General features: G+C 40.1%; 1 protein-coding gene across 1 annotated transcript in view; it reads right to left on the bottom strand.

Annotated features, from left to right (window-relative positions):
• The window catches only part of SNX3 (sorting nexin 3), a 47,312-nt gene extending 36,454 nt beyond the window's left edge, over positions 1-10,858 (bottom strand). Inside the window, exon 1 of the mRNA XM_061427659.1 lies at positions 10,482-10,858. Within this exon, the coding sequence (XP_061283643.1) occupies positions 10,482-10,643 (162 nt within the window). The 5' untranslated portion in view covers positions 10,644-10,858. The remainder of the gene's footprint in view (positions 1-10,481) is intronic.
• Positions 10,859-23,816: the final 12,958 nt, after the last annotated feature.

Here is a 23,816-nt window from a genome sequence, read left to right as displayed (position 1 = left end):
AAATAAATCACTGTTGCATGTCATTAAGTTGGGGTGGTTAGTTATGCAACTGACATAATATTGGTTACTGGGAAAAACCAGTCTACAATGTGTACGTATCTGGATGAGCTTTTGGCAGGAGGAATAAAGAAGGTCATTTGGGTTAGATGGGAGAGGAGAACAGCAGGTAGACTTTCATGGCTGTATCACAAAGCATGATCAGGCTGATACAGGAAATGACTGTTAAATAAGAATGACCCTGGCTATTTTTATGATCTGTTCTAAGTGGAAATAAAAGCCATTACAGTTTCTAAGAAGAGGCAGATAACTAAAACTATATCAAAGAAAACATAAAGTGCCTACCATACCAGCTTGAGACACAGCAACTGCCCAAAACATGCTTAAAATAAAACAAACCATAAATAAAGAGGTAGGGAAAGACATTTGAGCCAGACAGTAACAACAGGTCCCAGGGCATAAAGTGGTCAAAATCCAGTATTAATACTGTGTGACTTTGGCAGGTCATTGACAATGGAAAAGACAGCTGTTCTCTCTGCCCTTACACCCCTGGTCCCGCATGCAGGCTTGGGTTCCTACTGAACATTATGACTGTTTTCACCAAGTAGTATCATTAAATTGAACTGAATAGAATCAAACTGACCTACCTCCCTACGTTCCAGTCTATAAGCTTCCTGCCTTTAAGAGCAAGCCATACATTAACACAGTGACTGGCATGTACTAGGTGGTTCATAAATGTTCATTTATTGGACAGTTTTAGGGAAAACTGATCAAAGAAAACATCCAGTCCTGTTTCAGGTTGGTGTGAACTTCTAAATGCAGCAACCACATCTTTTTAAACTTGGCATTCCAGTTCAGTTCAGTCGCTCAGTCGGGTCCGACTCTTTGCAACCCCATGAACCGCAGCACACCAGGCCTCCCTGTCCATCACCAACTCCCCGAGTCCACCCAAACCCATGTCCATTGAGTTGGTGATACCATCCAACCATAGCATTCCAAGTGCTCAATAAAACAACTGGCCCACAGGAGCCACTCAAATGTTAAGTTGAATCTAAAAAGAAATGTAGTTAGGAAAAAACTGATTAGAGTCTTAAGAAAATAAAACTGGGCAAATACACAGATTACAGATAAGAACCATATCTAACATCTAAGTGAAAATGTCTACAATTTATTTCAGCTTAAGTATATCAACATCATCTGCCCTTTTAAACTAAGAGAAAAATTCTATCAATTTACTATATTGTTCCATTTTGAGAACTAATATCACAGTTCCTCAATTTTCAACTTAACCCCTTTCTACAATTCACACATTAAACTTACCCACATCAGTGTCCAACTAATACCAATTTAATCATTTAATAATGGCATACTGCTATAACATGTAAACAATTACCATGTAAGAACACAAAACGTTAAATGATGATATGGTATGAAACAACTAATTCTGAGCTAGAAAATATCTAAACCCCAATCCTGGCTAGAACAGACTCTAGTTTTGTCAGGCACCACCTTCAGTTTTGTCACTGGTTTATCAACTGAAACTAAACCACCATGAACTAGCTACCTAACAGTTTCTATCAGCCCCAACTCTCTCTCTCTAGATATTCAAAGGAGTTTACAAAAGGCTTCAAGCGAGAAAACTAGTTTTACAAACTGAAACTCTTTGTGGTTGGCCTTAATATGAATAGTAGATGTAATGACTCACAAGGTTAGATTGTGTCTTTGCAAAAACTCGACCTTTAGAAGGAAAAAATGGCGCCTACTATTTCATTCAGTACCCAAGAATAGGACCATGCTTTACAATCAAATAAGATTCTCCAAGTGCTTTGTTTTCCACTATTCCAAAGCTACATAAAATATAGACCAGTGACTGGCCAACTTTTTCCCAAATGGCAAGACAGTTATTTGAAACTACTCAGCTCTGTCCTTTCAGTGCAAAAGTGGTTGTAAATACTATGTAAACAAAATATTAAAAGATATGCTGTGTTCTAATAAAACATTAAATAGGTAAGCCCATAGCTGCTGATCCCTGTTCTATAGTGATCAGTGTTTTAAGACTGTTTTCTGTTATATAATATGGTGGAAATCTTTGAGTGTAAATTTAAACAAAGGTCTGGTGATACACAGAAGTATGCCTAGCCAACAAGACTTTTATCTTTGTTTCCACATGAAAATGATCCGTAATATCATGGCAAAGAGGAGATATTGAGAACTAGACATAAGAAAACGAACTTTGAGGCTCCTTTGTTCCTCTAAATGAATTAGAATTTCCAAACTTACTATAGAACAGAGAAGCTCATCCCGTAAGGACAGGAAGGGGAAAAACGGAAAGTAAACAAGCTATAGGTGGCAGGTGTGGAATAATTTTAGGAAAGCCAAGGAAACAGAGATGCTACATCATTTATAAAAGTCTAGAGAGCAAAGAATTAGAAAGTGATCATTCCAGTATTGTTAGGCACTAAGTAATTTTATTAAAGTGATCTTGTCTTCCTAGGATTCCCTGGTAAGAGACACTAACCTCACTCATTTAGATGGCTCAAACAATATACTCCATTACTCACTGTCATCAACTAAAACGCTGGTCCCAAGTAAAACCTCCTACATAGCTTTAAACAGTCACTGAAGGCAAAAAAAAAAAGTTAATCATGTATTTTCCATACTTCTAACCCAAACTCGACCCCATGACGTACTTCTATCGAACATGCCATGTCTTCATGCCTGCCTCCTTTTTCTACTCACCAAAATTTTCTCTGGAAGGGATCAAATTTATTTACATCAAAACAAACAAACAAAACCCAACTTACATTCAAGGATGTCAAAACTAAAAGGAGCTCAAATTTTATTTCTTACAAATCAAATAAACTTTCTCTAAACTTTGAAATCTCAGTCATCAGCAAACAAAGGAAAAAAAAGACAAGAGGAGAATGTTGCCAGTGCCACAGCCTAGAAGACAGACCCGATTACTTCTTTACCACTGTGTGGAAGCAGAGAACAGTGTCTGTTCCTCCTTTCTTCACATGGCTGCCCAGCTAGATTAAATTCCACAGCTTCCTTTATAGCCAAATGTGGCAATGGGCCAGAAATGTGCCTTCACCTTGCCTAGAATGTGGATGTGATACCAGGAAGCTCACAGTCAGGTCACAATGCCAGCCCTGGACTGCTCAAGACTTCTTCACATGAAAAAATAAACTCAGTTTTTGAGGTCTCTGTGAGAACAGCCCAAACTATACCTTAACTGACCATATGTCATATTTTACTATGCTGTCCTAATAGGTTCTAAGTTAAATATTTCTTTAAAAGAACACCTTATTTGGCTGAAAGCTTTAAATCATTTAACTAAGCAATCCATAAACAGCAGTACCAGGATTACAGTATTGATTTTCTCAGATACCACCTTTCTTATATGATAGTCAAAAAACTGCTCGCTCTGCTTACATGGAAGCAGCATCAGATCAGATCAGATCAGATCAGTCGCTCAGTCGTGTCCGACTCTTTGCGACCTCATGAATCGCAGCACGCCAGGCCTCCCGGAGTTCACAGAGACTCACGTCCATAGAGTTAGTGATGCCATCCAGCCATCTCATCCTGTTGTCCCCTTCTCCTCCTGCCCCCAATCCCTCCCAGCATCAGAGTCTTTTCCAATGAGGCAACTCTTCACATGAGGTGGCCAAAGTACTGGAGTTTCAGCTTTAGCATCATTCCTTCAGCTTTAGCATCATTCCTTCCAAAGAAATCCCAGGGCTGATCTCCTGAAGAATGGACTGGTTGGATCTCCTTGCAGTCCAAGGGACTCTGAAGAGTCTTCTCCGACACCACAGTTCAAAAGCATTAATTCTTCGGTGCTCAGCCTTCTTCACAGTCCAACTCTCACATCCATACATGACCACGGGAAAAACCATAGCCTTCACTAGACGAACCTTTGTTGGCAAAGTAGCAGCATATTATAATACAAACATAAAAGTATCTAAAAATAACATTTCACTCCTTTTTTTTGTTAAGTATGATTGTGAAAGTGAGATGAAAAATCTCATGGAATCACCAAAATACCTGAAAATTAGGCACTAGTAGATTTTACACTTTAAAGGTATAGGGTGGCAATACTACTAAAATACAAAGATTTCTTAAATGTATATAAATTTGTCTCTTCCTGATTTCTGGCTTACTTTCATGATTATTACACAGGGATACAGACATGGATGGCATAAGACAGGGGTGAAAAGATCAGGCTTGGCTGAATGTAGTAAATGCTTCTCCTTCCCCCAAAGCTAAGTTGTTGGCATGCTTTGATAGTATCTAAATTGTCTCCCCTTTAAAAATAGTTTTCATCTTTGGCCAATATCACTGGTTTTCCTCTCTGCTACATGTAAGGATCTGCTTCTTTTTCTCCCTTCCCTCCCCCTACCACCCTAGAATTTGCCTTTTTAAAAATCCCATTGAGGCTACTAACCACTGCAGCTCCATTTTTTTTTTTTCATACTTCTCTGTTGCCTGTCATAACTCAAAAGACAGAGAGCCTGGTGCCACCAGGTATAATCCTTGCTGCACAACAGTAAGGTGCCCTTGCTGGGGTGCTTTTTAAATTACCACTTCCCAAATCCCACCCTAACCCAATTAAAAAAGAATCTAAAGGATTTCAAAAGCTCCCCGGGTGATAATGAATGTTCAGTGAGGGTGAAAGAAAAAATATGGCCTCTGAAGATCAGAAAATCTATATTCAAATCCCAGTTTTGCCATTTAATAGCTGTGATTTTGGACAAGTTACTCAACCTTCCTAAACTCCATTTATTCCTAAAGTATCCACTACATGTCAAGCACAATGTCAGATGTTGAGTTAGGGTGATCATGACAGTCCCTGTCCTCTAGAAGGTTACAGAAGAAACAGGAATTAAAGGGAAAAAAAGTGAAAGTCACTCAGTCATGTCCAATTCTTTGCAACCCCCATGGGCTGAAGCTCACCACGCTCCTTTGTCCATGGAATTCTCCAAGCAAAAATACTGGAGTGGGTAGCCATTCCCTTCCGCAGGGCATCTTCCAGACCCAGGGATTGAACCTGAGTCTCCTGCATTGCAGGATTACCATCTGAGCCATCAGGGAAGCCCATACAAGCAAACAAATGTAATCCTAAAAGGGCTACAAGGACACACAAGGAGGAAATCCAGTCTAGATTCCAGGGATCAGCAAAATCTCTAAAAAGGTAAAAGCAAGGCTGAGTTCTGCAGGACAAGTAATGATAGCCAGATAAGGCTGCTAAAGCAAGATAGAGGAGGAAGTGTATGCAAAGGCCTGGATAGTAGTCAGCTTATTTGGGAGATATAAGTAGTTCAGCAAAACTAAAATAAGAATGAGGGAGGAACAAGAGATGAGGATCAACAATGACTTCAGCTTCCACATTTGCAAAACAAAGATATTATTTGCTCTGCTTGGTTACTCAAAGATCAAATTACATATATAGCAAACTGTCTTGAACACAACAGGTACTCAGGTGATAAATTCCCTCACCTTTCACACGAGAAGAAGCTTGCCTTTTATAAGCATTTCCAATCAACAACACACTTTTTCTTTTGAGCCAATCAACAACACACTTTTTCTTCAGATGATTTCATCATAGCACAGAATTCAACAGTAAGTTCTTTTCAGCTATTTTGTTTTTCTGGGGTGCATTTTATCTACTGTGGATTAATGAACAGTCAACTCTTAGGTCTCAAGGACACTAACATTGAGACTTCCTTCTAAAGGTTCAGACACTTGAGGGTTCTCCAACACCAGGCTGTAGATAAAAAAGGTTTTAATATATTGTTTAAATGAACTGAAGCTGTGAAGCAATACAGAATGTGGACCACAATACTTCAAATCCAACCCTGACTCTGATACTCACACGAGCTTTGTGCTTAGTCACTCAGTGGTGTCGGACTCTTTACAACCCCATGGACTGCAGCCCGCCAGGCTCCTCTGTCCATGGGATTCTCCAGGCAAGAATACTGGAGTCAGTAGCCATTTTCTTTTCCAGGGGATCTTTCAGACCTAAGGATCAAATCCAGGTCTCCTTCATTGCATGCAAATTCTTTACTGTCTGAGCCATCAGGGGAGCCCTGACTTTGACTTGAGTTAGACATTAATGATTTACGTTGGGTAAGAGACATCTTTCTGTGTCTTGGTTCCCTTATGTGCCAAAATGAACAATATAAAACAGGATCCCTTAACACAATATAACAGAGCTACTTTTTAACTGCCACTGCCTCACTCCCCCCACATTAAGGGATGGGTTAGGTAAGAACAGACTCTTAAAGCTATCTTTCCCTGATAGAGATCCTGGAGGTCAGCCATAGCTGGCAGCAAAGATGTATATCAGACTTTTCATGGTCAATTGATAAAGCTACCTAGATTCTGCAGATGTCCTTCGGCTCCAAAATGCTTTGATTCTTTTAAATACTATTTTAGCCCTTTAAGAATTAATTCACATAAACCCTAAAAACAAGTCTAAAAATTAATTTATTTCTGAAGAGAATACTAATGACTCAATTTAAAATGAGAGGACTCATCCAGAGAAGAATTACCAATACAAGTTTAGAATGGCAAATATTGTCAAGATGCTACTTTCATTATCTTTCCTGGTACAAGGTTTATTAGAAAACTTTACTATTCAGTTTTATGTTTCAATATGCCTCAACTTAAAAAAGCTACTTTTAGAAGCATGTCAGGTGATAATGTTAATTAAAATTACTGTGGTAATCATTTATGTATATAGCAGTCATTATGTTGTACACCTTAAATACAATTTTATATGTCAATTAGATCTCAAACTGAAAAAAAAAATATCAATACTAGCACAATCATAGGAAACATACTACCTTAAAATATGTCTGTGTGTGCTTAGGTGCTTAGTTGCTCAGTTGTGTCTCACTCTTTGTGATCCCATGGACTATAGCCCACCAGACTCCTCTGCTCATGGAATTTCTAGGGAAGAATACTGGAGTGGGGTGCCATTTCCTACTCCAAGGGATCTTCCGGGCCCAGGAATTGAACCTGAGTCTCTTGGGTCTCCCACACTGGCAGGCAGATTCTTTACCACTAGAACCATGTGGGAAGCCCCCACCTTAAAATATGGAGACTTCTATTAAATATTTTTGGTCTTAAGTGTGAAATTTTACTACATTCTGAATGGCATCACAGCTTCCCACATGGAATGACGCAAATAGAGTTCTTGATAAGGAAATCAAATTATTTTAGTAACTCACCCCTGCACATTAATGTAGAGAATGTAGTCAGCTGATCAATGACTTTTAATTTAGAAGTAGCTGTATTTAGAAAGAAGCAACTTTTGAGTGCCTATTATATACCAATCACTGTGCTAAAGAGAATTATGTGTATTATGTCATTTAGTCCTCTGAGGTAGGTACAGTCATCTCTCAGTATCCATGGGGGATCTGGTTCCAGGACGCACACACCTCCATATTAAAATCTGCAGATGCTCAAGTTCCTTATATAAAATGGTTTAGTATTTGCATACAACCTACGCACATCCTCTCTTTCACTTTAAACTATCTCTAGGTTACTTATAATACGTAACACACAATGCATATGTTATATATATATAGCTGCGGGTATGCAGCAAATTCAAGTTTTGCTTCTTGGGACTTTCTGGATTTTTTTCCTACTACTTTAGGCCTGTGGTTGGTTGAATACTCATATGCAGAACCGGCATCCTCAAATACAAAGAACCAACTGTACTATTATTAGCACACCTATTTTACAGAAGGGAAGTGGACCTTAGATTTTGTACCTTACTCAGTTATTCTTTGAACTCAGAGCTCAAGAAAAATCCTTAAATTAACTCTGGTTCAAAGCAGTTTTCTCTAGGTACAATACACCTTAATTAACTTAGAATCTTCAGAAAATTAAAGCCACATTATAGCACAAACTTCATAAACAGTGACTGAATTTCCCCTTCAGTTTTCTCTTTAATATGCCAAAATAATTCTAGAACCTGAGCTTTCCAAATCCTTTAATCATTTATGGTGCTCTCTGCTATGCCTACCATTAGAATGATTTTAAAAAACATTAATACTGTATCAATTATTTTTAAAAGCACAGAGATAATCAAGAGATCCTAATAGTCTTAAACACTATCCTCAAACCAAAAGATAAATGGAGATTGGGAAACTTGCATTCTAAAGTGCCATCATCCAGATAAAATTACTCTGTGAATTAGGGTAATTTCAATCAGATTCTATAAAATGGAACATTTTTCTCAAGACTAAAATTAGAGTGTAACCATAGGATAGTTTAAGGGCCCAAACTTTGGAACATAAAATGGTCTGACACGTGTCAAATTCAACAGCAGAAGGCAAGCAGCAGGGGCTAGGGAGAGAAGGAACAGTTTAGAAAAGTAGTAATAAATGACAAAATGACTTACCTATTCATCTCACTGGCAGCTGTACCTTAATTACTCTCAAAAATCACATGCTGCTAAAATAAGTTCTAATATCTTACTATACGGTGTCCTGCATTTTAAGTTAACACATTACATTATTAAGAGAATCCCCAATGACATTTCATAAGGACTAGAAACTCAATTATATTTTCTTAGAAGGCACAAGCACTTATGACTTAACAGTTACTAACACACAACAATCTGGTGTACATAATCTAACAAACCAGTGTAGGTGTGTATACTCTGTTAATTCCTTAACTTATTAATCACTCTTAAAAAGGATTGCTTTCTTCAAAATACAAATGACAATACCATAAGCACAATTTAAAGTGTCACATATGCTATTTGGTAATAAAAATCAGATGAATTTTTTTTTAAAACTGTTATTATACTTAAAGTCCATTTACTATGTAAGAACTCAGCATGACAAACACAAAGTTATTAAATGAGGAAATGTAGGCAGGAGATTCCACTTCAGTTGTGTGACAGGAAGTACTAGCTCTGGAAGTTTAGAAACAGGAATACCAAGCTCTGCTGTAGCACAAGAAATAAAGGAAAATATGCTGATGAATGAGAGTAAAAGAAGTTCTTTTCAGTTACAACCTGCGATATATTAAAGGCAACCCAAAACCATTCCAAAAGTTAAGGGGGAAAAAATGCCTCATTTTTTTCCACTAGGCTTAGGTGACAATGTGCTTCCTTAGGTACACTGGAATTCAGATTCTGCAGTTTCGCTGTAACAAGACTGCTTGTGACTCATGTTTTACACATCCTTAGAGAGACAAGGGTGACTTGTAACATTTAACAGGTTAGTTTCTATTTTAAGTTGGATGATTATTACATTTTTTATAGCAACACATAAGTAAATTATTTTTAAGTGTCTAAGTTTCACAACAGTGAATAAACTGAACATTACTAAACTGTACAGTTAAAAATGGTTAAGATGGTATATTCTGTTATATCTTACCACACAAAAAATGAGAACGTTAATCAGACATTATTCCACTTAAATGTTAATAGTAATTTGTTACATAAAATTTGATTACTCATAAACCAAATTCTTAGGCTTAATTTTTAGTAATTTGTTACTGTCATTAGCAGCTGGATTCGTTTCACTGTAACTAATTTTTAAAGATACTTCCATACATGAGGAAATTCTTTAATTTTAAAGTAGTGTGTGAGAGTGAAAGCACTATACTCAATTGGCATCTTTCAAATCATCTGAATTACTTACTGCCAACAAATACTGGTTATGAAATTATAAATGTGGTTCTACTTCAGCTGATTCTTTCATTCAGTGAAGTGCAAATTTCGAAATTAGGAGAGCAAGATCCCTAAATGAACAGGCTTTTCTTAAAGCAGTGGTAGTCTTGATTGTGAGGCAGGCAACACTTCCCACTCCTCAGCCTTTAGCACAATTGTGGCCCAAAATACTAAGGTCAATCATTTTCCATCACCGTTTTCTCACCTGGCTCAGCCCTACCAAATTTGACAGGCTTTTGTAAACTTTCTTAAGGTTCTGTTCAGAAAAGCGTGCAATCTAGGTGAGTTTGGTAGCACGGAAGGGCCTGAGAGGAATCAGCTTGGCTCGGCCAACTCGGGGGTGGGGGTGGGGGGGGGATGGTCTCCAGGAAAAGAAAACCGGATTGGCTTCAACTTTGCGCAAACCCTCTTTCTCAGTCACAGATAGCTCCATTCCCGATGAAGGGCTGTGTTCTCGAAAGATCTACCCCTTTCCAACTCAAATGTCATTCCCAGATCAGCTGCTTGAGGGGCCAGCGGCGCTCAACCCACGCCCTCTTCTCCGAGTACCTTCTTCAAGTACCAGAGCTGGCCTCAGCTCACCCTACAAGCTCCCATCCAAGCCCTGCACGAAAGCCCTACACGAAGACTGGCCCTGGCCCGGACCCCGCCCGTGGAAAAGTCTGCCCCACCATGTCAGCAGGGGGCCCCGCCTGGGCGGCCGTGGCCGTTTGAAGGTCTGCGCTCCAGGGTCCGCGGCGGACAGCCAGGACCACAGGAGTCTCTCCGTAGTGGGAAAAGATGGCCTCACCTTGACCCTGATCTCGTAGGTGGTGAAGCGGCCCCGGCCGACCCCCACTGTCTGCGGGTTGCTCACATCTATCTCGAGGAAGTTGCTGGGAGGCCCGTAGGCGTCATTCAGGTTCTGCGGCTTGGTGATCAGCCGCCGGGTGTCCGCCACGGTCTCCGCCATTTCGCTGCTGCAGCCGCCGCCGCCGCCGCCGCCGCGGACTCCCTCCGCCCCCTCCGCGTTCTACCGACACCTCCGCCGCCGCTGCTGCTGCTGCTGCCCGCCGCGGAGACACCGGGCTCGCGCGCAGCGGTCGCAAGGCGAACGAGCACGTAGAGCGGGCGTTCACCCCCACGCGCGTAGCTCCTCCCCGCGTCCCTCCGGCTTCCGCCTCCTGTGCCCTGGAGGGAAACAGCTGACCTGTCGGAACTTCGCGCCCGAGACCCGGGAGACCCAGCGGAAGCCGCGGAAGGGGACTGGGTCTAGGCAGAGGAGGGGAACAGCAGGCTTGGAACTTGTAGGTGCGGACAGGTTCCGGCCGGACTACAGAGCCCACAATGCACCGGGCGAGCGCGCCCCCGCCGGGCCGAGGCAGAGCTGCTTTGGGCTCAGTTTCAGTGTCGGCCTCGGCCTGGAGCAGTGGAAAGAGCACTATACGAGATCTTCGCGGCCTTGGAAGACGCGGGGACAAAAGTTAAATGGCGAGCTAGGGGAGGTTTGCCCACAGTCCGAGCAAAATTGCCTACGCTAATTCAATGCCAACCTATCCACCGTCTCGCTGTGAACCACTGAAAATGCCTTTCCAGATAGATAACTTTGAATTAATGCCTCAAGTGATTTTTGACATCAATTTGATAGTTTTACCGTACATGCGTCTGGCTTGGTAAATTGTGGTAGAGTGGTCTAAAAACTACTTCATAAGATCATACCGTAAGGTCAAGCCGTTTGGGGAGACTGATCAGTCCTCTAAAACAAGATAATATATGGGCTGAAACTTGCCTTGAATTTCTGATGGTCGAGTGATCTGCAGCTTTTCCCCTTCACTTACCACACAGTTACAGTAAATTAAAAAAAAAAAAGTGGTAAACATATTGCTGCAGCATTTGAAATGGAATTCAGATAACCTTTATCAGAAACGAAAAAACGACAAAACAATTAAGTAGATCATAGTTAATCTCCGACAAATGCAAACTTTGAGCATTGAGGTAAAAGGACAGATGTCTATCCCTGCCTGGGGAGTTATCTCTCTTGTTACGGTCTCATAACCCTTTTTGCATTTCTTTATATGTTGAGTTTCAGAAAACTTATTCACTTTAAATAATCTGATTTGTCCCTTAAACTAAAAAATTACCTGCATCTTTAGCAATGCTCAGAAAAGTTGGTGTAAAAAATTACTTAAGCATGATGTCAATCCCTTTCAGGAAAACTCAACATTCATTCATTAAGCAAGGATTTACTGAAGACCTGCTAGGTGTTTTCAACTCTAGATATTAGAGGTAAAAGGGTGAGGAAGACATTAAAATTCCCTGATCTTATCAGGTTAATTGTTTTGTATTAATATATTGTCTATCTTGGGTAGACAAATAATAAACCAATAAGTAATACATCTACCAATATGATTAATGTTATAAAGAAGATAATACTGGGTAATGTGAATGAAAGTGACCCAACAAGCTCATTAAGTTGGTCAGAGAAGTTCTTTGAGTGTATCTCTCCAAGAGAGAGTAATATCAGAGTAAGTATGCCCAGACAGGACTCCCAGAATAAGGGCATACTTACTCTGTTGCAAGAGACCAAAGGGAAACTTGACAGGTATGATTACAGCAGTGAGCTCAAGAATGTATTTAATGATTCTTTGAATTGAACTATGTGAGACCTGAGAGACCAAGAACCACTCTATTGTATTGTCATCCATGACACTTGAACAAAGCAATTATGGGATATTTGCTTAGAAAGCTTCTGTCTCATTGGAGGCCATGGCAGAGTAGCTTTGGGCAGCAGCAATTGCCTGCAGTGAAGTAGCATCTACAGAAAATAGCAGCACAGTCACACAGCTAAAGAGCTTCCCAGGATAAACATCTGGAAAAAAATCATCTTTATTTTTCAAGGCGATACGATTGCATTCCTAGAAAAACCTATGAAGAGTAAGCTAGTAGAATTAGCAAGAAAATTTAGTGACTGAATGAAGGTATCAAATTTAATTTATAGTTTTCCTCTAAGCAATGTCTAGTTAGACTGGAGATGGGAAAAATATCATATTCATAACAGAGACCAAAGTAAAAAAGAAAACAAGAATGGAAGGCACAAGAGCTACAGGAAACAAAATTATGAAATTTTAATAAAAGATATAAGCCAAAACCTAAATAAAAAAGACTCCATGTTCTTGGATAGGAGGACTTAATATAAAACAAATCACCTAATTTACTATTAATAATGCAAATAGAATCAGAATCCCACTGCAGTTGGTTTTACTTTGCCTTGGGTGCATAGGGTAGTAGTGGACAAGAATTTTCTTTTTTAAGTTCATATGTTGGAGATTAACCAAGAAGACCATGAACATGAAAAGAAAAATGTGATTTGCTTTACCAAATGTTAAAACTTAACTATAAGACTAACTGTAAGCAAAAGCATAGGGAATTCCCTGGCTGTCCAGTGGTTAGACTCCTCACTTTCACTGCAAGGCCCCAGTTGGATCCCTGGTCTGGGAACTAAGACCTCACAAGCTTCTCAGCACAGACCAAAAAAAAAAAAAAAAAAGCCACAAGAGTATGGTTTTGGCTGTGTATAAGATAGAGTGTAGTACAGAGGGAGTGTTTCACATCATTGGGGAAGTATTTCTGGCATAATCCTCTGCATTATGTGTGTCTGACTCTTTGTGACCCGTGGACTGTAGCCTGCCAGGTTCCTCTGTCTGTGGGATTTTCCAATCAAGAATACTGTAGTGGGTTACCATTCCCTTCTTCAGAGGATCTTCCCGACTCAGGAATTGAACCCAGGTCTCTTGCATCGTCTGCATTTTCAGGCAGATTCTTTACCACTGAGCCACCTGGGAAGCCCACCCCTGTGTTATACCATATATGAAAAAATTCCAGATAGAACTTATTTATTGTTGATGGTGGGTATTTTTTATTTTGGCCACACCACATGGCTTGTGGGATCTTAGTTCCCCAACCAGGGATTGAACCCAGGCCCTCAGCAATGAGAGCATGGAGTCCTAAACATTAGACCACCGGGGAATTCCAAGATACAATTCAAATATTAATATGTGTGTGTGTGTTTAGAGAAATTTTAGGAGAAAAATTGTACAACCTTGAGTAAAAAAGTGCTTCCTAAGCAATATGGGAAACAAACTATAAAGAAAAAGTAGTCATTTAAGTGCATAAATTTTTTGTAAAAATTACTTTTTAAAAGACATTATAATAAAAGAATTGAAGGAAATATGTTTGTAACAAGTAAGATAGTAAAAGGCTAATATTCCTAATGTGAAAAGAACTCCCCATAAATTGATAAGAAAAAGAATCCCATAGAAAAATGGGCAAAGAATGTGGATAGGTCCTATTTTATACTTTTTCAGATAATGAATTTATCAAATCTGCATAATAACTCTAAAAGTGGGTACTATTATTGTCTGCATTTTAAAAATGGGAAAACTGAGGCACAAAGGCAAAATAACTTGAGTACAGAATGGCAAAACTAACTCCAGTATTTACATATGTAACCACTATTTTTTGCTCTCTCTTAGGAAAAGAAATTAAAATGGACAGTAAATGAGAACAATATGCTCAATCTCATTAATCAAATAAATGTGCGTACGTGCTAAGTTGCTTCAGTAATGGCTGACTGTTTGGGACCTCTTGAACTGTAGCCCATCAGGCTCCCCTGACAATGGGATTCTCCAGGCAAGAATACTGGAGTGGGTTGCCATGCCCTCCTCCAGGGGATCTTTCCGACCCAGGAATCAAATCCTCATCTAAGCAAATATGAAATACTGTTTTCTGTCTAGCATATTGGCAAAAATAACAAGTAACAGGGAAATAACAGGGAAACAAGGATTTCCCTGGTGGTCCAGTGGTTAAGACTCTGCACTCCCAACACAGAGGGCCCTGGTTGGAACCCTGGAAGGGGAACTAGATCCTGCATGCTGCAACTAAGACTTCATAAGCTGAAACTAAGGATCAGGCAGGCCACAACTAGATCTAGTGCAGCCAAATAAATAACTAAAAAAAACCCCACAAGATCAGAAACAGTGTTATGGAGACTATAGGGAAAGAGACAATTTGCTCATATTTATCAAAATTAAAGATATTTGGAAAAAAGTATTTAGGAAACTTTGATCCCCAAATCCAACTTTTGCTGCAAGAGACTATAGTACTTAAGAATGTAACCACAAGAATGTTTATGGCAGCTTTATTTGTGGTGGTGAAAACTGAAAACAGCCTGAATTAGAAATGCTTGGATTATAGTATATTCAAACTATGGGAAAGTATATAATATTTTTATGTAATTTACATGTAATATATAAGTTAAATAATAGAGTAGATGAAATAGTTTAACTTTTATTTAAGATGTTAGAGTATACCTATTTTTAGTTATTAGAGTTAGAAGAGGAGGGACTTCCCTGGTGGTCCAGTGGCTGAGACTTCACACTCTCAGTGCAGGGGCATTGGGCTTGATCCCTGGTCAGGGACGCTGCAACTAAGACCCAGCACAGCCAAATAAATAAAATTTTTAAAATGAATTAGAAGAGGAATATCCATGATATTTTGGAAAGAGGATCAAAGAATAATATGTGCAGTATGATCTAATTTGGGTAAACAAATAAAAGCCTGTCAGTCTACGTATGAAAGGATATACACCAGACTGTTAACACTGTTAACTCAAGAAAGGGTGGTAATTGAAGCGAGGAGTAGGGATGAGAAGACACAAACATAATCTAAGCATGGGCTAGATTATAGAAAACTATAACCAATTTTATGTTTTCCTAATGGTCCATTGGAGAAGGCTCTTGAGAGTCCCTTGGACTGCAAGGAGATCCAACCAGTCCATTCTAAAGGAGATCAGTCCTGGGTGTTCTTTGGAAGGAATGATGCTAAAGTTGAAACTCCAATTCTTTGGCCACCTGATGCGAAGAGCTGACTCATTGGAAAAGACTCTGATGCTGGGAGGGATTGGGGGCAGGAAGAGAAGGGGACAACAGAGGATGAGATGGCTGGATGGCATCACTGATTTGATGGACATGAGTTTGAGTGAACTCCGGGAGTTGGTGATGGACAGGGAGGCCTGGCGTGCTGCAATTCATCGGATCACAAAGAGTCGGACACGACTGAGCGACTGAACTGACCTGAATAGTCCATTTTAGACAAATTATGTCAATTTGCCTGTATTACTGTGTGTTCCTTGAGTAGTGTATTAGCTTATCATAGCTAGGTAGATCCAATCACTAAGATCATCCATTCCTGTTTATTCAGAGATCACTGAACAGTCAACTGATCGTAATTTCATTTTTGTGAGGATTTTCTTTTTTTAAATTTTTTTGAATTGAAATATAGTTGATTTATAATGTGTTAGTTTCAGGTGTTCAGCAAAGTAATTGCATTATATATTATGTATATGTATATATGTGTGTTTATATATATTCTTTTTCAGATTATCTTCCATTTAGATTATTACAAGATATTAAATATAGTTCCCTGTGCTACATAGTAAATCCTTGTTGTTTATCTATTTTATATATAGTAGTGTGTATTTGTTAATTTATCCCTCTCCCCCATCCTTTCCCTTTTTTTTTCTGTGTCTGTGTTTCTGTTTTGTAAGTTCACTTGTATCATTTTTTTTAGATTCCACATATAAGTGATATCATGTGGTATTTGTCTTTCTCTGACTTACATATATGATAATCTCTAGGTCCACCCATATTGATGCAAATGACAATATTTCATGCTTTTATGGTTGAGTAATATTCCATTTTATATACAAACCACATCTTCTTTATCCATTCATCTCTTGTTGGACACTTAGATTGCTTCCATATCTTGACTGTTGTAAACAATGCTGCTATGAACACTGGACTGCATGTATCTTTTAAAGTTAGAGTTTTCAGCTTTTCCTGATAAATACCCAGGAGTGGGATTACTAGATCATATGGTAGCTCTGTTTTTAATTTTTTAAGGAACGTCTGTACTATTTTCTATAAAGGCTGTCCCAATTTATATTCCCACTAATAGTATAGAAAATTTCCCTTTTCTCCACACCCTTTCCAGAATTTATTATTTGTAGACTTTTTGATAATAGCCATTCTGACTGTGTGAGGTGATACTTCATTGTAGTTTTGACTTGCATTTCTTTAAGACTCAGCAATGATGAACATCTTCTCATGTGTTCATTGGCCATCTGTATGTCTTCTTTTGAGAAATGTCTATTTAAGTCTTCTGCCGAGTTTTTGATTGGGTTGTTTCCTTTTGATATTGAGTTGCATGAGCTTTTTGTATATATTGGAAATTAAGCACTTATCTATTGCATTGTTTGCATATATTTTCTCCTATTCCATAGGTTTGTCTTTTTTTTTATTAATGGTTTCTGTTGCTGTGCAAAAGTTTGTAAATTTGATTAGGTCCGATTTGTTTATTTTTACTTTTATTTCTTTTGCCTTGGGAGATTGATCTTAGAAAGTATTGCTACAATTTACATCAGAGAATATTTTGCCTGTGTTCTCTTCTAGAAGCTTTTTGGTGTTACATCTTATATTTAAGTCTTTAAGTCATTTTGAGTTTATTTTTGTGTATGGTGTGAGGGCATGTTCTAACGTCACTGATGTACATGGGACTGTCCAACTTTCCCAACACCACTTGCTGAAGAGACTGTCTTTTCTCCATTGTATATTTTTGCCTTTCTTGTCAAAGATTAATTGACCAGATGTGTTTGGGCTTATTTCTGGACTCTATTATGTTCCGCTCATCCTTTTGTCTGTTTTTGTGCCAATACTACTCTGTTTTATAGTAGCTTTGAGATATCGTTTGAAGTCTTGAGAGGGTTATCCCTCCAGCTTTGTCCTTTTTTTCAGCATTGCTTTGGTAATTCTGGGTCTTTTGTGGTTCCATATACATTTTAGGATTATTTATCATGAGGACTTTCTTGCAGGCAAAAGGAAATTCTGCCTTGTGGGTGCAGCTAGTTTATATTTTCATTTTAAACTTGTAAATTAAGGTTCTGTCTTATCAACCAGCATCTTGTGAGCTTGACTTGCATCACTACCCCACCCTAATCGCCTCTGAGGAAAATTATAAAACTGAGTAGCTGGACCTCCAGAGTATCAGACTCTGAATTTGTGGCAAACCTAATAAAGTCCTGGAAACTTCTCAAGGGCCATCCTGGCCACTCTTATGTCATTTTTCTAGTTCACACCCTGACCCACCTCCAAACATCTGCTCCCAGCCTGCTGAGAATTCTGAAGAAAATCCTAAGCTGACTGGCACATTTATGGTTTCTAATCTCAGCTGACCTTTCAACATGCCTCAGCAGTCCCTTACTTTATTTGCTTCTCAGATAAAATGTTTTGCAACCCTCTTCCTAAAACTCTCAGCATGTAACCTCACTTCATGTAGCACACAGAAAAGTAAAAGCCACAAAGCTCAGTGCTTCCTTCCTCCCCACTGAAGGCTACTTACAACATGAGTCACCCTCAGAACTTCTGAGAGTGTAAGGCATGCCCAGACCACTGCCAGCTTTTGAGAATGTGGGCATTTTCAGATTTAGTATTGAGGGAATTTATAAACACTATGATTTGTTTGTTCATTTTAAGTAAAACATTTACATGATTCAAAAGTCGAAGTGCATTTAAGAGTATCCAGTGAAACACCTGCCTCCAGTCCCTATCTGCAGCCATCTACTTCCCCTTTCTATTGACAGCCGCAGTTCTCAGTTTCTTGCTACGTATCTTTGTGTCCTTCCAGAAATAGTCTAGCATGTAAAATGTGTGTGTTTATATACATATGTATTATCTAACAGAAATGGCATCATAGAATACACACACTTTTGTACCTTCTTAACAATATATCTTGGAGCGAAATCCACACTTACTATAGCAGTAAAGTATTTCATTACATGATGTTCCATAATTTATTCAACTGGTCCCTGAAAGGGAGCAGAATGTGTGACCCCCAAATATGCCACTTTGGCATGTGGATTATCTTGAATGGAGGATAATCAAGATGCAACTGACTTTAGAAAAACTTGTACCTCTTTCCTCACTATCTAAAAGAAAGTAGATGGGGCTTGGCCCAGAGAGAGCTATTACCAAAGATAGATTTTGTCTGAATGACCTGCTGAGGCAAGGCAAACATCCTAATTGCCAGACATCTGCATCTCTTACTGTCCTCTGAATTACTGCCCTTCCCTTTTTGGAAGCCCCAGACCCCTATCCTACTCCCTAGCTCAGGATGGCTTATAAGCTTTAACTGCCCAACTTTCTCTAGTCGCTTGGCTTCTATGGGACTCTGGTACATACAAAATTAAGTTTCTCTTTGTGTTACTCTGTTTTATGTCCATTTGGTTATTATCTACTCTAGAAGCAAGTCCACAAATTTTTAGGTTTCCCAATGCATACAAATATGTTTACACTACACTGTAGTCTGTTTACAACAATATGTCTTCAAAAACAATGTACAAACCTTAATTAAAAAATAATGCTGTGGGAAAGATAGCACTGATAGACCTGCTCCACAATGAGTTGCCGCAAACCTTCCATTGTAAAAAGTGCAGTATCCGAAAAGCACAATAAAGCAAAGCCCATTAAAACTTTCAGCCCCACCCCCTGACTCCTGGGAATGTGGCAGACAGGAGAGGGCACGGAAGAGCCTTGCGCCCTGTCCCCCATACTTTGCCCTGTGCACCTCTTCCATTTGGCTACTCCTGAGCTGTAAAATAAGCTTAAACATAAAGTATTTTTTTCCTTTTCTGAGTTCTGTGAGTCAAATTATCAAAACTTAGGGAGAAGAGGGTCTTGAGAGTCCTCAAATTCGTAACCAATTAGGCACCTGGTGGCTCAAATGGCAAGGAATCTGCCCACATTGCGGGAGACCCAGGTTCAGTCCCTGGGTCGGGAAGATCCCCTGGAGAAGGAAATAGCAATCCACTTCAGTATTCTTGCCTAGAAAATTCCACAGACAGAGGAGCCTAGTGGGCTGTATTCCATGGATTCGCAAAGAATCAGACATGACTGAGTGACTAACACTTTCACTTTTCAGGCAGGAAGCAGAATCGAGTAGTTTAGGTACCCCATTTAAGGCTGGTGTCTGCAGTCTTGTGGGTCTAAATCTTTAACCTGCAGGGTTTGTGTTAACTCTAGGTAGTGTCAGAATTGAATTGTTGCACACCCAGCTGGGATTGGAGAATCAGAAGCTTTGGAGATGATGTTAAGCCCTTCTAGGCACATATCAGATAGTCTCTATCCTTCTCTTAAAAGTTAAGTTTTCTACTTCCACGATCAGGGAGGGGTTAGTGCAGGTTTGCTCCCTGGACTAAGAGTTTAGGGTCTTGGGGAGGCTAATAATTTAGTTGAACATATCTTCACACTGATCTTTTTGGTATATTTGTTCATGATTTCATTTAAAGGAGAGGCAAGTAACTTTCCTGACAGCTCAGTGGTTAAGACTCTGCACTTCCACTGCAAGAGGCATGGTTTGATCCACAGTTGGGGAACTAAGATCCCCTATGTGTGCCACGTGACCAAAAAAAAAGAAGTGGCAAGACCTAGAGCGAGCCACTCAGCAAAATAAGCCTAGTAAATGTGACTCACAGAAGGCAGGTTAGTGAGCACCTGTTGATCTGTTGTGTTTTGGGCATTCCCTTTGAGCAATATTACTTGCCACCCTGAGACAAAGTTTTGTCCAACACACACATAATTCTCTATTTTATTACTTGTGTGTGCGTGTGTGATTTAGTGTCTCTTCTGTATTGGTAAACCAGGCAGTACCCAGATGGTTGTATCAACATCAGAACCCCCCTCTCTTGCTGTTTTCAAGTTCTTCTCCACCAATTAAGCCACTTTCCCTATACCTTGTCTTTACCCTTTGTGGTAGCCATAAGAATGTGCCTCTCAGATCTCTAGCCTCAGGAACATAATTAACCTATGGCCTCAGCTGCTGTGTACTGAAATGTCATTACAGCATTTGCTGTGAGTCCACATGTCCCATGGTTGCTCCCAGCCGAATGCTGAGTACACCAACCAATGGTTGAGGACTGCTCAGACGTCAGGAATATAAGACCCATTACTGGGTGAGGAGGGACTCTCCTCTTATAGATGACTTTGGATCCAATGCCTGGAAGAGTCAAAAGCAGCCAGGACAATGAGCGATTTCTGTCCCTGGTCAAGTGGTTGAGTTCTGAAAAAAATAAAAAGGCACAGGATTCCTTTTGAAATTGAAAGCCTATAATTTCATATAGTGTGACTGATATCAACCATGTAAGGTCAGGCAAGGTTAGTGTAAACCTGAATTGGGGTGAAAATACGCAAGTCCTCAGCTGCAGAAACAGTGGTAACCAGGTATTTGTATTCATTCTCTCAAGAAAATGGATTATGAACTTTCTGAGTAAAGAGCCACCAATACTCAGAGCAGTGTTCCTCAATCATTAATATTGAGGAACAGCTCAGCTGGGGATTGGGTAGAACTACAGATTCTGATACAGGAGTTCTAGGATGAGGCCTGAGATTTTGCATTTCTGGCAAGTTACAGAAAATGCCACTGTTGCTGGTCTCCAGAACATAGCAGATAGCAAGAATCTAGAGAATCTCAAGAATGCCATATATATTGATTTGTTGGTGGGGCAGGGAGAGGGTCATTTCCAGAACCAGTGGCATTATGTGGTCTCCTTAGCTGAACAGATATGTCCCCCTTAGAACTCTTGAATCCTTCTAGCCATTCATGTGACAAATAGTTGCTGAGCAAGTGCTGTAAACCAAGTGCTGTGTTAGGTGCTTGTGGGCGGAGAAGAGGGAAGGTGGTGAACAAGATACAGTTTTTACTTACAGGATATTTCAGTCTGGTCATAGGCACATGCCAGTAGACTGTGATGACAGCCACATACCCCAGTCTCGAGGGGAGTAGGGAAAGAATTCCAGAAGAAGCAACAGTAAACATGGGACTTGAAGTTGGTGTTTGACACACAAAGCATCTGTGATTTGGGTGTGCCTCTGTGTGGGAGGTACATCCCAGAGATAGAGGTAAACACAGGCCGAGGCTTCTGTTTCCCAGAGGAAAGCACTGCTGGGGAGCTACAGGTAGTTAGTACTGCTGGATGAAAGGGCAAAATGACAAGGACTAAGGCCAGAGGGCATTTCAGTCAATGTTTACAGTTCTGGACATTATCTAAAGACATTCTAAAGGAAACCACTGAATGAGACTGACTTGATTTTTAGTTTAGAAAAATCATTCTGGCAGAACTAAGATGGCAGCAGTGGGAATGTAGAGAAGAGAATGGATTTGAGAAATAGTTGCCCCTGTATGGATGTGAGAGTTGGACTATAAAGAAAGCTGAGTGCCGAAGAACTGATGCTTTTGAAATGTGGTGTTGCAGAAGACTCTTGAGAGCCCCTTGGACAGCAAGGAGATCCAACCAGTCCATCCTAAAGGAAATCAATCCTGAATATTCTTTGGAAGGACTGTTGCTGAAGCTGAAATTCCAATACTTTGGCCGCCTGATGTGAAGAGCTGACTCATTGGAAAAGACCCTGATGATGGGAAAGATTGAAAGCAGGGGGAGAAGGGGACAACAGAGGATGAGATGGCTGGATGGCATCACAAACTTAATGGACATGAGTTTGAGTAAACTCGGGGAGTTGATGATGGACAGCGAAGTCTGGCGTGCTGCAGTCCAGGGGGTACTGAGCGACTGAGCGACGGACACGACTGAGCGACTAAACTGAACTGAAGTGAATTGCCCTGCCCCTGTTTCTTTCGTTTGACCTGAGAAGGTACTGCATTAAGCAATGGAGGACTGTCCAGACTGGATATCTGTGAGATGCCAAATCTCAGGATGCAAACAGCACCATAACTCCTATAGGGAGGAGAAAGGCCTGGCAAATCTATGTGAATTGGTGTCAGCATTCTAGTGAAAGGCATTGCCACCACAATATACACTCCAGGCATACCAGCTTTGGTTCCTAGTTGTGTTTGCAAAGGAAGTAAACTCTTCTAACTACATTTAGGAATGCCTCTTCATAGGAGGTGTATTCGGCCAGAACCTGTGGATTGTTTTCTTTTTTTAAAATTTTGTCAAGTTTTTTGTTTGTTTGTTTTATTTTGGTTGCGCTGGGTCTTTGTTGCTGCACAAGCTTTTCTCTAGAGTGACGAGCGTGTCTACTCTCTAGTTGTGTGCATGGGCTTCTCATTTCAGCAGCTTCTTTTGTTGTGGAGCACAAGCTCTAGGCTGCATGGGCTTCAGTAGCTGCTGAGCCTGGGCTCAGGAATCGCCCCTCCTGGGCTCCAGAGCACAGGTGCACAGGCATGTCAGGTCTTCACAGACCAGGGATCAAACCCATGTCTCCTGCACTGGCAGGTGGATTCGTAACCACTAGGCCAGCAGGGAAGTCTCGTGGGTTGGTTTTGAGAGATTGAGCAGTCCTGCTGCAACAAGGCTTGATCTGCTCAGCTGTTCAATGCTCCCAGATCTATACTTACCTCAACCTAGAGTGCGGGCATGTTGCCACAGTGCTTGCCACCCACCCTGACACACACTTGCCCAGGCAACCATGTGCTATTTCTGTTTGTTGTCCTATTGACTAAATCAAACTTTGACTGTCTAAATCAGTCTCATCCCACTTATTCTTAAGCAATACCTCTGATATTTACATCCTTTCTGCTGTAAAACACTTGGGCTTATAACAGTGAGTCATCTTTTTTCTCTCCTTTCTCATCTACTCTTCACCACCTCCTGCCATATCTTAGTTTGGTTAGACTGCAGGATTCTCCATACTGCCTCACTTTCTCTAATCTCTTCTATCCATTACGCAGAATACTAGCATGATTTACACATCACCATTCTGATATGTTTTTGTATTAGAAATATTTCTCATCTAGAAATTTATATTTTACATAAACGTGTCTGACTTGAAGACAGTACTATGAGCAAATCATATTCTATTAAGTCAGGGTTTGGTAGAGGACATGGGCAAAATCCTTAGTAGATGAGCAACCCTAGAAAAGTTACTTTGCCTGCCTGTGCCTCTGTTTCTTCATGTATAAAATGGGGACAATAGTATCTTCCTTACCAGGTGGTTATGAGCATTGAGAATTAATATTTGTAAAGCACTGAGAACAGTACCAGACATGTGGTAAGCCCTGAAATGCCTAGAATCTGTGA

The sequence above is a fragment of the Bos javanicus genome, chromosome 9, assembly GCF_032452875.1.
Source record: "Bos javanicus breed banteng chromosome 9, ARS-OSU_banteng_1.0, whole genome shotgun sequence".
Lineage (NCBI taxonomy): Eukaryota > Metazoa > Chordata > Mammalia > Artiodactyla > Bovidae > Bos > Bos javanicus.
Note: the sequence above shows the minus strand (reverse complement) of the source record. Positions and strands in the feature narration are given on the sequence as shown.